At 37.4% G+C, this 13,127-nt stretch overlaps 1 protein-coding gene across 1 annotated transcript in view; it reads left to right on the top strand.

The window, feature by feature from the left end:
• The window catches only part of gstcd (glutathione S-transferase, C-terminal domain containing), a gene marked incomplete at its 3' end in the record, with an annotated part of 52,183 nt that overhangs the window by 4,720 nt on the left and 34,336 nt on the right, over positions 1–13,127 (top strand). The window contains exons 4-5 of the mRNA XM_079263684.1: positions 3,405–3,674; positions 8,060–8,153. Of these exons, the coding sequence (XP_079119810.1) occupies positions 3,405–3,674; positions 8,060–8,153 (364 nt within the window). The remainder of the gene's footprint in view (positions 1–3,404; positions 3,675–8,059; positions 8,154–13,127) is intronic.

Below are 13,127 nucleotides of genomic sequence, written 5' to 3'. Positions count from 1 at the left end.
CTCTTTAATTCCAAATTAATAATTTGGAATTAAATAATTCCTAACGTAATTCCGCTTTTGAGGGCGGGTTGGGAAGGGCTCCGATTGGACAGAGGGTGCACGTGACATATTAACGTCTACCAGAAATAAACAAAGTTTGCTTTGTGCTTCTCGTCTTTTCAGTCGTAACTTGTAAAAACTACTTAATAAGTACCAGTTTTGCTGCGATGTATGCGCAGAACCACCAGAATTTACTTAGAGCGGAATGAAGGTTTACATGACAGGAATTCTGAGTTAAAATGTGAATAAACCAGCCACTTACTTCGGAATTCCTAATAGACATTTGCATTAGGAATTAAGGGTTTACATGGTCATTTTTCATCAGTTTAAAGCGGAATAAACTTTTATTCAGAATTAAAGAGGAATTAAAACTTCCATGTAAATGTAGGACATGTTATGAAGTTACCAAATTAAAACCTTGCTCTGAATAGGACTCTTTAGGTTTCAACCACATTTTCTGTTCCCCTGAGCTTAGATAAAACCCCACTTGGACAAGGCTATGATTGAATTAAAGGTGGAGTATGTAAGATTTTCATTATTTAAAAAAAAAAAAACAAAACTAAAAAATAACTACAATCATAATTACATAGTTTTTTTTTGTTTTTTTTTAAACATGTAGGTTCCAGTCTGTCCATATTTGATGTGTTATTAAATTACAAGTTTAATTAATGACAAAGACCCTTCTTAAATGTTTGCCTACCAGTAAAAAAAAATGTGCTTTTTGTCATTTTTCATTAATTAAATTTGTAATTTAATAACACATCAAATATGGACATACTGGAACCTACATGTTCAAAAAACTTTCTAATTATGATTGTTGTTATTATTTTAGTTAATTTATTTTAAAAATGTTACATACTTCACCTTTAAGCTATGTGGAGCATTTTGATATTAGCTGCATAATGTCGATATATTTACACTTGAATAAATTGTGAAAAAATATAAAAAACAAACAGACCTTATGCTGAGTATTTTCAGTGTTTTGTGACACACATAGAACCTGCCAGCTGCTTTATACTGCATGTCTTAGAATTGCAGTGCAAAACAGGATGAAAGACACTTTTAAAGCACAAACCCAAGTGAGGCTTTTTTAGAGATGTGAATAAAGCTTTGGATTGGTGCAAATATCCCAATAGCACAGAGAAATTATGAAATTCCCCCTTTTTGGACTCTGAATTGGAATAAGCAGGTGTAGAAAAATGTATGGGTGGATGGCTGATGGGAATATAAACATATAATGTAATCATGTCCTGTAGAAACCAGGACGACCCCTGTGTGTGTGTGTGTGTGTGTGTGTGTGTGTGTGTGTGTGTGTGTGTGTGTGTGTGTGTGTGTGTGTGTGTGTGTGTGTGTGTGTGTGTGTGTGTGTATAGGGAAGCTATGGCCTGTTTATCTGTATAGGACCTTTCATGTACAAGACAATTCAAAGTGAAACATGAAACATTAAAAGCTTTACAGATGGTGTAAAGACGCAAAAAAGAGAACAACAGATGCAAAAATCACAACAAAATCATAAATTAAGTTAAAATAAAAAAGGCAAGGTCTCTTAAAAGTTACAGTGTATAATTATAGATGAGATCCTAATTGTCGATTCGTTGTTTTAGAACTATGACAAAAATAATCCACAGGATTTGGATCATTTGAATTTTTAAATGATCAACTTTTTCAGTTTCTACCTTTTTTCTACTTTTGTACCTTCACCTCAAACCTGCTTTTCTGATGTGCGTTGACATATTTACGCTTTTGAAAATTCTTTGGTATTCTTCAGATTCAGACGTGACTGATGCAAAAAAAAAAAAAAAACTGCTGACATGAAACATAATGGCAATGTGTTAAACTAGAACAGGGTCTTGACGACTTTGTATGTGACTCGGGCCATTAGTGTTGCTTGTTTACTGCTGTTCACACCATTACCTTCTGATAAGATTATACAGCTGAGTTAATCTGGTGCCCACATGTGAAAAGAAAAAGTCTGGTGGACAATGGATCTGTTGGGAAAGGTGTTTCCAGAGCACTCTCCACGCTGCTTCGTTGTGTTTTGCTTATTTTTTCCTTTGACAACAGCTATTTTGATGCGCTCCAACAGCTCCTTACTCCCTTATGATGGAAACAGGGTTGTGAAAGAATCTGTGCTTTTTTTGTTTTTTGTTTTTTTTTGCAGTAAAAAGTATTTATTGATTAAGTCACAGACAGAAAAGTAAAGGTGGGAAATCAAATAAAAGAAATCAAATATCAGGATTTTTTTGCCACACAATTTTAAAATATATTTGTTTAGTTAAAAAAAAATCGATTTTATTTAAAAATAAATAAAATTAATCCATTATAAAATTTTTGTCATTTTAATTGTTTTTTTTATTGATCTTTTTATTTGTCTTCTTGAGGATTATAGCAGCAGAATGATGGTTTGGCTTCTGTGTAGTTTTTTCCTAATTAAAATCAAGAAAAATTATGAGCAATAAAAGTTTTGTACATTATCTTTTGTTTTTAGTTTAAAAAAATCAGCGATATGGAAGAATTGGGAGAATTGCAATTTAAATGGAATCTGCACCAAAAAAATTGGAATCGAATCAAATCAGGACAAATCGTCACAGTCCTACTGAAAAGTAAACACAAGTAAGTCTCAGCTAAATCGGACTCATTAAATTCATTAAATGTTACCAGTAATTGTGTCAGATTCATTCATTTTCATTTATTTCTTTTTAAATTCCATATTTAATATATGTTTTATTTTATTTGATTACATAAAAATAGTTATTGTTCAACACATGTGGACGTTTTAACTTAGCATTCCGCATTTATTTCTGAGGATATTTTAGTTTGTGTGCCTACAGTTTAGTCATGCTGGTAATTCTGAGCAGGACTGTGATGTTATTGATCAGAAATGCTGTACTGTCACGCCGTGAAGCAAAGCTCAACCTCCATTTCACCTCTCAGCTGTCTCCAGCTTTCCCTTGACTGTGGGAATGGACTAAAGTTCTCACAATAAGGCTTTTAGCAGTCAGCTGTGCTCCACTGGTTTCCAGTTTCACACTCAGCGTAGCGTGTCTCCTCTTCACCGCCATCTCTGTCCACAGCAGATGCAGCATCATTCCCGTCTCCTCTCTCATTTTCTGTCTTTTTCTGTTTTCCACACACTCGCATGCGCTCGCCTCTGTGATTATGTCTCCGTTTGTGTCTTTATCCTGCTCCGCTGCCAGCTCTGTTTTCATGTTGCTGCTGCTGGTCCCTCGTGCCTTTCTGTCTGCCAGTGTGATTTAGTGACTTTTAGTGGAAGTTGACCTCGTGACACATCAGTGGAACCACTTAATCAATATCTCCTTTTCTCCCCCACTTCCCTCTTCTACTCCTCTGTTTGCATTTAACAGTTGTCCCTCCGAACGCATGCTGCGAGTGTCCTACATCAGCTCCCCCACCTGCTGCGCTGGTACAGCCGCGTTCAGGAGGTACCGGGGGTCCTTCGGGCAGCCAAGGATTGTGGGCTTCTTCTATCCATCCCACAAATTCCCACATCAAGCCCCACGGGTTCATCAGCAGAGGATGCCGCTGCGTGTGTGCCTGTACAAGAGGAAGGCCAAGAGAAGACCCCACAGCTCCACTTTGTCGGTGGGCCCAGACCCACAATGACTAAACTCAAAGTAAACAATTACTTCTCTTATTTTTTTTTCTTCTCAAACATTTGCGCTCTAACACACACACACACACACACACACACACACACACACACACACACACACACACACACACACACACATACTGACACTGTCTTGCAGGTTTCCCTCAGAGAACAGGTTGAGTATCCGCAGACTGGAGCTGGTTGTTAAACAGTTGTCCTCTAATTACCCTCCTCGCTTTCCTGTCAGTTGCACCTTTAAGAGTGTAGCTCTGGTATTTTTGGCTTCAGGCAGATTTTTATCTTCACTGTTAAATTTACCATCTATTGTATTTTTTTTTTTCTTTTTTTGTTATTTGAATCGTTTTCAGTCACAAAATTAACATTAAAGTGGCCCTTATTAAGACTCAAAGGCATTTGTCAGCCATGATAATGTCTTTAATTATAGGTTAATTCACTTCATTATATTTTTTGTGATAAAAGAAAGTGACCTCTTTTAAATGACTAATTATTCATCTAAAATCGCAGTATCTTACAGCTATTAAGCTATTATTAGGGCTTTTTTTTTTTTTTTTAATTCATGCACATTTAAGTATTCTCAGTGCATTCTTTTGCTACTTGCAGAAATGTAGAAGTTGCACATTCAGCTCATTTCAGGTAAAATGAATTCATTCATTCCAAAACTTAAAAAAAAAAAAATTCCACCTGCAGGCAATGCTGTTTATAGTAAAAGCTGAGAATCCTAAAAGTCTGTAAAGACAAATAGGCCAACACAGTCCGGCCCACACTCAGGAAATGCTTCCCTCTGGAAGCATCGTCTGCACACTTACACACTTACATGCATTTATAGATTTCTTAGCTCCACAGCAACCTAGATATCACCTCTGCCACATTTGAACTAGTTTATGTTGCATGAGATAAGCAGAGCCAGCTGTAGAGAAGGAGACCGTCTCCTCAACCCTGACTAACCCCTCGTTACTGATCCCTCAGACTGTTTTCTTCCTCCTTCCTCTCCTGTCTCTGCAGAAGTATTTCTGTGATTTCCTGCTGGCTACGTGTGTGAAACAACGCAATATTAAGTGGAGGAAAGCGAGAAAGCCGTAAAAGACGGGGTTGGAGAGTTTGGGTGTCTGTGAGTGAGCTGGGTGGTCGCGATGTTTGTCTGTCATACTTGGCACATTGTCAGATGAAGTTTCAGTCAGGGCCAGATGCACACAAATGACAGTTTTTAAGGTGGATTGAAATCAGATGTTAAAGCTAAGGAATGTGCGCACACACACACACACACATATACAAACACAATGACCGCCATTCTTTCTCTGCTTAGCGGGATTATAAGGATGGTTACATGTCGCCACCGTTATGTCTGCAGAGCAGCTGTTCTGTTATCTTAGCCAGCGTGTCTGTTCTGCATATGTGTGAGGAGGTGTGTATGCACACATACCCTGATTAATGACTCTGAGTGTGTGTACGTGTGCATGTCCCACTGAGGGGGAATGCAGAGAAATAAAAGTCTCCTGTCTGATGTGGTGACAGCTGATCTTTCACTGTTGCTGACCGGAGGCAACAGCCCTGTCTCGCTGTAAGCCACGATATAAATGGCTCATAAAGTTTCTCACTTTCTCTTTTTCTCACATGAGGTAACACACTCTTGCTTGTCACTCAAACTGCCTGCGCAATGAGCTGAAGAAGCTCAGCCTGCGATCCAAATGTAAACAAACGTAGCCCCAACACCTGAATAGAGATCGTCACATCCTAATAGGGGCTGGCAGCGCACAGCAAACCCAAAAGGCTCTGGAAAGAAAATGGATCGAGAATAAAGGTTGCTAAGTTAATATGCGTAGCTGAATGCAAACTCAGGAAAGTGTGTGATATTTCTCAGTTGAAATAATTGGTCTCGCAGGGAAGCCGGTGAGGATTACTGTGTTAGTTCCAGCATAAACTTGCTTCCTCAAACCGGTGCACTTTATGGGACAATACTTGCAGCTACAGCTATTGGTTCTTATTTGGCCTTAAAACATGATTTAGCAACCAGGTTTACTTTTGACGGGTAAAATCCACCTTTATAAGGTCCTAAGATATTTTTTTCCCCCTTTTTTCTTTCTGTTTTTGCACCATGGCTGGAGGCAAATTGTGGGCTCGCAGAGGGCCTAAACTGAACCACTTGTTCGGATGAATTAAAACACTTCAGAATAAGTTCAGTTTTACTTCTGATTCAGTTTTCTGGATAAGTACACTTCCATTAACATTTCATAAATGCATTAATAAGTAAATAAAACCCTTCAGTCTAATTTAAATGCAATTCAATAGAATAAAACCCATTTTTCACCTGTAGTGGGCTGATAATTTGGTGTAGTAGTTTTTGCTCCTCTTTCCGAATTTAAATAACAAAATCTTAGAATAGACCATTTTGATTAAAAACAAAACAAAAACAAACAAAAAACAATGTAACACATTGTAACCATACTATTCAGTGTACTGTAGCTAAACAGCTAATAGTAATAATAGTATCATAAGTAGTGAAACAAGCCTTTTTAACCAGCATTTATGTCACCGGTTTTGCGTTACATTAAAATTCATTTCTGTATGTATCATTCTAATTACTGAGGAATTATTAAAAAGCCTGAAAGCAAAGCAACAATACATTTCATGTACAAGACAAGTCAAAGTGCTTGACATAAAAACACTAAAAGCATTACAGCAGCGTGCAGGATTTTTTTTTAAAAAAAAAAGAAGAAAAAGAAAACCTCCAAAAGGAAATCTAAACAAACAAATTAAAAAAGAGAAAAGAGCTAATTTGTTAGTTTTGACTGAAATGCAAAACTTTTCAAAACAATGTCAAGTGCTGTTAGCCTTTTCACTCACTGCACCCATGATGTTTGCACTAAAATGTGTTCGTAGGCTGACATTACACAGACATTTGAAATGGTTTAATGAATCATTTGAGGTTCAAACTCAGACTGCAACACTAAGTTGCCCTTTAAATGTTGGAACAGCCTTCACAATTAGCTTTAGTCTCCCTGCTTCAGCCTTATTCATAAAGCTGTTGTCTTTGTAGTGAACAAATCTAGACATTTTTGTGGAGTGTGTTGGCCAGGAAAAGTAAGCCGCATGCACTTATCCATCACCATCTGTTGTTAAGCGGTACTGATTGCTTACTTGCTGCTTTGTTTGGCATCTTTGTAAGGTACACAAGTGTTTAAGTCCGTTGCATGTTAATGGAGCCATGCCTTTACAAAACCGGGATACATTTCCAATATTTCAGCATCATCTTCAAAGGTGTGCAAGCATGTCCACACTCGTGTCCTATTCTGGGTGTTACTCTGACTTTAGAAAACTCAGTCAGTTGCTTCTGCTTTGTACATCAAATCAAACATTTGCTATAAAGAACTTTTCATACGATGAGCAGTTCAAAGTGCTTTACATGATAGCAACAGTGATTATCAGTTTTGAATCATTTCAACATCAAATTGGAAATAAGTGTTCAGGTAGCAAAGCATATAACCTAACCACATTAAAGACACACACCTAATCATTCATTATCTATGCATTCATACATGTAAAGCACACAAAAGGACTCCCACCCTCCCACCAAACCCATTTTACATAAACAAACTCCAGTTCGTGATATGAGATTTACTGATGGTGTGAGGAAGCAACTTCTTGGGGATCCATCCACAGTCCATGTAAACAGTCATTCTGTTGGCATGGAATCTTAAAGATGGGATGTACGTGCAATAATCCTTAATAGAAAGGAACTTTCTAAAAAAAAAAAAATTTTTCTTATGACATTCTAACTAATTATTGATGATTGAAAAGAAGTTTATTGAATTGTGCATTGCATTCATGTATCGGCACAATGATATCCAAATACCGGTAGTAATGGAAAACATGTGCACGAATGCTAAGCATAAAGTACAGTTACTTTCAGAAATGATAGTATTTACTATTTCAATTTATACAAACTGCACTAACATAAAAAATCAATTCAGATCAATATATTTGATTTTTATACTGCTTTTATTTTAATAACTCCCCACAGTATTGCAGTAGATCTGACAATTTGATCTAATAAAGTAAATGAACAGGTCTTAGTGGGATGACTGAACAGCTTAAAACCAGCCTTTAAATATGAATTTTCAAAGAACTAAAAGTGCTGCATAGTTTTATATTTAACTATCAGCATTTAGATAAATTAAAACAGGCTATTACAGACCAGTTCTTATAAAAAAAAAAAAAATAAATAAAAAACAACAAACAAAAGCATTCTTGATCATTAATAATCTGTGTATTTTGCTCACATAACATATTTTATACATAGTTGGGGCATAACAACTATATTTGGACCATAGAACCTGTATTTTAATGTATTTATTATGGCATTTCTGTATGTGTTTATTCTTCTCCCAGGAGAAAGGCATAGAGGCGGTCTTTACTCCCCATCCTTGCCCTGACTGGACCCTCCCGTGGGACAGCTTACCAGGAGCCATCAACCCCACTGAGGGTAATGACACATCTCACACTGTGGCTCTAGTTCTCCACTTTGCTTCTTTTAGTTTCTCTTTGCTGTTTTGCCCTTGAGCTGTTTTTCCTCACTCCTTCAGTTTGTTTATGTTATTTAGAATATGTTTGTTTTCTTGCTCTTTACTTTCTCCATATTTGTTTTTTTCCCCTCTTTATTTAAACTCTTTTCCGCTGTCGTCTAGCTCCCCCATGTCTTCATCTGTATACGCCCCGCCTCTCTTTCACTTCAGCGCTTGGTTTGTTTAAAAGCAGATTCCGATGATACTGTAGATGGAGAGAGGAGCCTGTGTAAATATTTGCATCAAACCATCCCGTATGCGGCCAATCCTGTGATTTTCAGTGGCGCCTGACATAATGCAGAGCTTTCTGGTCTGGTGCATGTGGTGCCTCATGAGGGTCCCTCTAACTAATTATCAACATCCAATATGTTTTTTGGGGGTTGTAAAATAGGCCTGTGACAGAAAGAAATTCAGCACCATAGAAACACACAAGCTGGCACGCATTCAGCTGCTTATTAGTAGATGTTGGTAGCAGGCAGTGAGACCAGTCCCAACTAGGGATGTGAATCTGGCGGTATGATATGTATCACAATATAAGCCACGTTTAATTCTGAATTGACTTTTGCATTTGTAATTAGGTGTTTACATGGTCATATTTTGTCATTTTAAAGCGGAATTAACTCGTAAACGTAATCATTGATGATGTTGTTGGATGATGAAAGCGCTCATTTGAAAGTCTTCCTCTTTGTCTTCCAGCCAAATTAAGGCTGGGATGTTAATACTTCCATTTGGCCCTATGGCATGTGGGGGAGACCTTTGTGGATCCACCTTGTCTTTAAGGTTGACATTAGGTTGGTATATCTTTTATCTGTTTGTGTTTTAATCGTATGGCTGACTGGTGTATGGACAGAGGTAAGCACTCATCCAGCAGCCTCTGATTTAAGTATGGAGGCGACTTAAAAACTACTCTACACTGATACACAATTTGCATTACAGCACCTCCAGGTTCTATGGAGGGATATGTGGTCTGATAAGAAATGAAAATTTAGATTTAGGAAACTGTTGTATACAATTTGGCAGCTTGCTTTGTATTTAGGTATAATAACCGGTATCTCTTCAGCACCTCTGACACTCATGTGTTCCCTAATCAATGCTATTCATGATTATTTGTTTGGACTTTGCAGTTTCTGTAGTAATCATAAGCAGGTTCATTTTCATTATGCTTGGGCTGCTTCTAATGTTATCAGAAAAATATATCTTAGTGTCATCTTGTAATATTCAGTGCTACTTCACACAATTTCCCTGCTCCTCATCTGAATCGCTTGCCCGTCTTTATCAGAGACGTATCACGTATAGCACACACCATTTGCAATGTCTTTTTAAGAGGACGCCCCGTGAGCCTCTGATTAATAGCCTTAGTCATTTCTTGATTACTGCACCAACTTTCCGCTGCTTTTTCATCATAAATCTTCCCGTGTCCTTTTCCATCTTAGTATCATCAGATTTTACATGTAGAGCTGGGAAGAAAACATGCGGATAGACGGCCCACTGGTGATATTGTATTACAGCGTTATCTTCATGCAATTATGCTAACTGGAAATCCCACTGCTATTTCAGGTTTTCAGGTTATTACAGGTTTGTTCTAACATGTGCTTCACAGGAGATCACAGCATCGAGTTTGTTCTGCGTGACTTTTGTTTCTACAGTAATTTGTTCAATTTATCTTGGTTACATGAAGATATGAAAATAGTGCAGCTGTAATTTGGTCCAATTTTAAGTAATTTAACTTCTAAGTGATATTGCAGAGAGTATATGAACTCTACTTAAAGTTTTCCTCATCGCTTGTTGGGTAATTGGTTCATATTCACCTTGGTCAGGGTTGATTTTCATTGCTTATTTCCTTCTACTCATCAGAACTGGAAAAATCTTAGTTCAGGTGTAAACTAGCATAATTTCTGGTCTCTCTGTCTCTGAGCTGACTTGTTTGTGTAGGATTACTATCACTTCACTGCCATATTGTTTCTGTGTTTTGTAAGCAAAAATTGTATTCCAGAAGCACGTCTGAAAATGCAGTTACATAGTGATACACAATATTATACGACATTAATAAAGAATGGACATTTAATTAAAATGACAGGTAATCATGCCCGATGAGGTGTCCATTATCAGAAATGAATGAACAAGGAGGAAACTAATGGTGGACTTTGATTCTTTGAAACAAGATTTTGCATCATCCTCTGGACACACACACAAGCAGCAAGAGATGCACTTGTCCTCTGAAATGATACTTTATCACATATAATATCATTAAGCAATCATCTCACTTTTCTCCACTGATTAGGCATAATATAACAACTGCTGCCGACCGAGCTGCAGCTTCTATAGCAATAGCCGGTTACCTTGGCAACGCATCACAGAAATATATTAAATAGTCCACTCAGCTGGTTTTTGTGAAAAACTTCCAACTTTAAGGCAAGGCAGGTTTATTTGTGTAGCACGTTCTATGTACAAGACAGTCGAAAGTGCTTTACATAAATACATTAAAACGTTACAGCAAGTTGCAGAGAGCATTAAAAACAAACAAAACATTTAAAAGAAAAAGAAAGTTATTAAATAAACAGAGAGGGGATAAAAATGCTTTGAATGAAAATGACAGTGTGAGGAATTAACAGTTAATTTGATAAAAGGCGTTGAATAAAATGTGGCTACATATCTAAAATATGTACTCGAAAACTCCATTAAGACCAAAAGAGAAGTACTCTTGATGATGTGTAGAGTCTGTTCTCACACTAGAAATCACAGAGAGAGGATACATTTTAGGAAGCCCACCGTTTTCAGCACTCTGCATCATAAACTGTGCTGCTGATGCTCGTTCTGTTATAATAGGTATGTAGGTAGCTGCTGTGTTTCACTACTGTATAATTTAACAGGACTAGATACAAAAAGCAGCTTATTTTTCCTGAATTCATCTGTGTGGGCTATTCCTCTTTTTACTCCTACAGTACTTAGACGGCTGCATGCAAGCCTTCATGTACAGTCCTAAAGGGGAAGAGGCAGCATTTTTACTGTACATTCACATAAATATTTCCATCCTTGCAAAACTGCCGTACAGTAAGACATACAAAAACATTGTTCAACTATCTTCATTTTGATTGAATTTGGGTTAAAGCAGGAAAGTCTGCAAAAACTTGAATTTTTTTCCTTTTTTTGTAACATATATGCAGCTCCGTATTGCAGGGCCCATACAACCTGTTTATCTTTTGCACTTCTGCCTTGTGAGCTGCTTTTATAGTGGTTTTCATGAATAAAAGCATCACTGAGATGTGACCTTACTCCCAGTTTGGAACTTCAAACTTGCAAATTTCTGTATACATTTTATGAAGCTTGGTGTAAACGTCCTCTTTTCCAGTTTGATTTAAAAATGGTTTAGGTGAGATATGAACTGTGATACAACATGCTAAAAAAATAAATAAAACAGGAGTAAATGTTTTTGTTCTGATCCAAGAACTAAGTACTTTGATGGGATAATAGTAGCTGCATTTCCTTCCAGTTATAAAGGGAATTTATAATAAACTTTTGAAATGTTGCCCCCAGAAAAAAACATAATTGGATTGAATAAAAGAGGCTGTATATTTTCATCAGCAGGTGGCGATATAGGTTATGTTGTTTACGGTTATGATAAATGGCATAATAGTTGCAAAGTGGACATAAAAGTTTGAGGAAACAGATAAACAGGTATTTCAGTTCCTGTCAAAAGGAAAAGGTGTGGAGAGGTGGCGACTTGGGAATGTTGGGTTAATTTCTTTCCTGTCAGCAAGTATTGCATGTGCTTATTCTGATTTGCCTTAAGTATTTCTATGTTCCTTATCAGATTAAGCTCTTTTTCTTTTTTTTTATGCGCAACACGTTTTAAACGACACCTCCCCGGGCACAATTTCTCACACGAGGTTAAAGTTGTGCCTTTAAGTTTCAAAGCCCCCAATAGAACTTGTTTAGTGACCTCAGAGTAATTTTATGATTCAGATTCCTTCGATTCTGCTTGGATTGAAATTCCAGTGGTGAAAAGTTAAGGAGGACAGCAAAGGAAATCTGTCAGCAACATCAAGCAGCAATGCACTTCAACTGGTAGAAAGTGAAAATGGCAATGGGTGATATCTACCTCCATTGCTTTTCTTTTCCATTTAATCACATCAGGGGGAAGAAATTAAAGATTTATTTTTATTGGAAGGATATAAACCTTTTTGTTCCGTTAAAATTTATTGTGATGGTATTAAAAGAACATCATCCCCCCCTCCCCCTTTCCTTTATTATGGCATTTGATCATGCTTTTATTGTAAATGTGTCATTTATATTTCCTAAAGATGAAAACTTTTGTCATATTTTGCTTGCAAAATTGTATCCAGCTGTAATAACGCCTGCCTCCCCTTGCCCCCCCCCCCCCCCTCCTTTTATACTGAAGCCTGTGGAAGAACCAGGGCTCCTCTGTGAGTAAAAGGTTTTTGTATTGAGGGCTGCGCCACTGAACATAGTTAGAGTCTGTGTGGAAACAGGTAAACAGCAACGCAGGCAGAGAGGTTATTGTGTAAACCAGTCAGCATCTTGTCTCCAGCACCTCACTTAATAGAGAGAAGATGGGGGGGTGAGAAATAAAGTGGGGTAGAATGATAGACTGTGTGTTCGTAGAAGATTGAGATAAAAGTGAGAGTGCACAGAGTTTACAGGGGTCATCAGAGGAAAACAAGGCAGGGGAAGAGGAGTGAAAATGACAATAAGGCTTGAAAAGGGAGGGCAAGTGAGGGAATTGCATACTTGTCATGCCTGAGACATGCTTCATTTGCGTCCTTCGGGGTTGTTTTTGGTACAAGTAGATGAGATGTGTTTGCTTGTCTCTGATTGCAAGAGCATGACAGAAGTTGAGCTGCTGGAGTGAAAACTGACTCCATTTGTCTCTCTGT

This window comes from Telmatherina bonti, assembly GCF_933228915.1.
Source record: "Telmatherina bonti genome assembly, chromosome: 3".
NCBI lineage: Eukaryota > Metazoa > Chordata > Actinopteri > Atheriniformes > Telmatherinidae > Telmatherina > Telmatherina bonti.
Note: the sequence above shows the minus strand (reverse complement) of the source record. Positions and strands in the feature narration are given on the sequence as shown.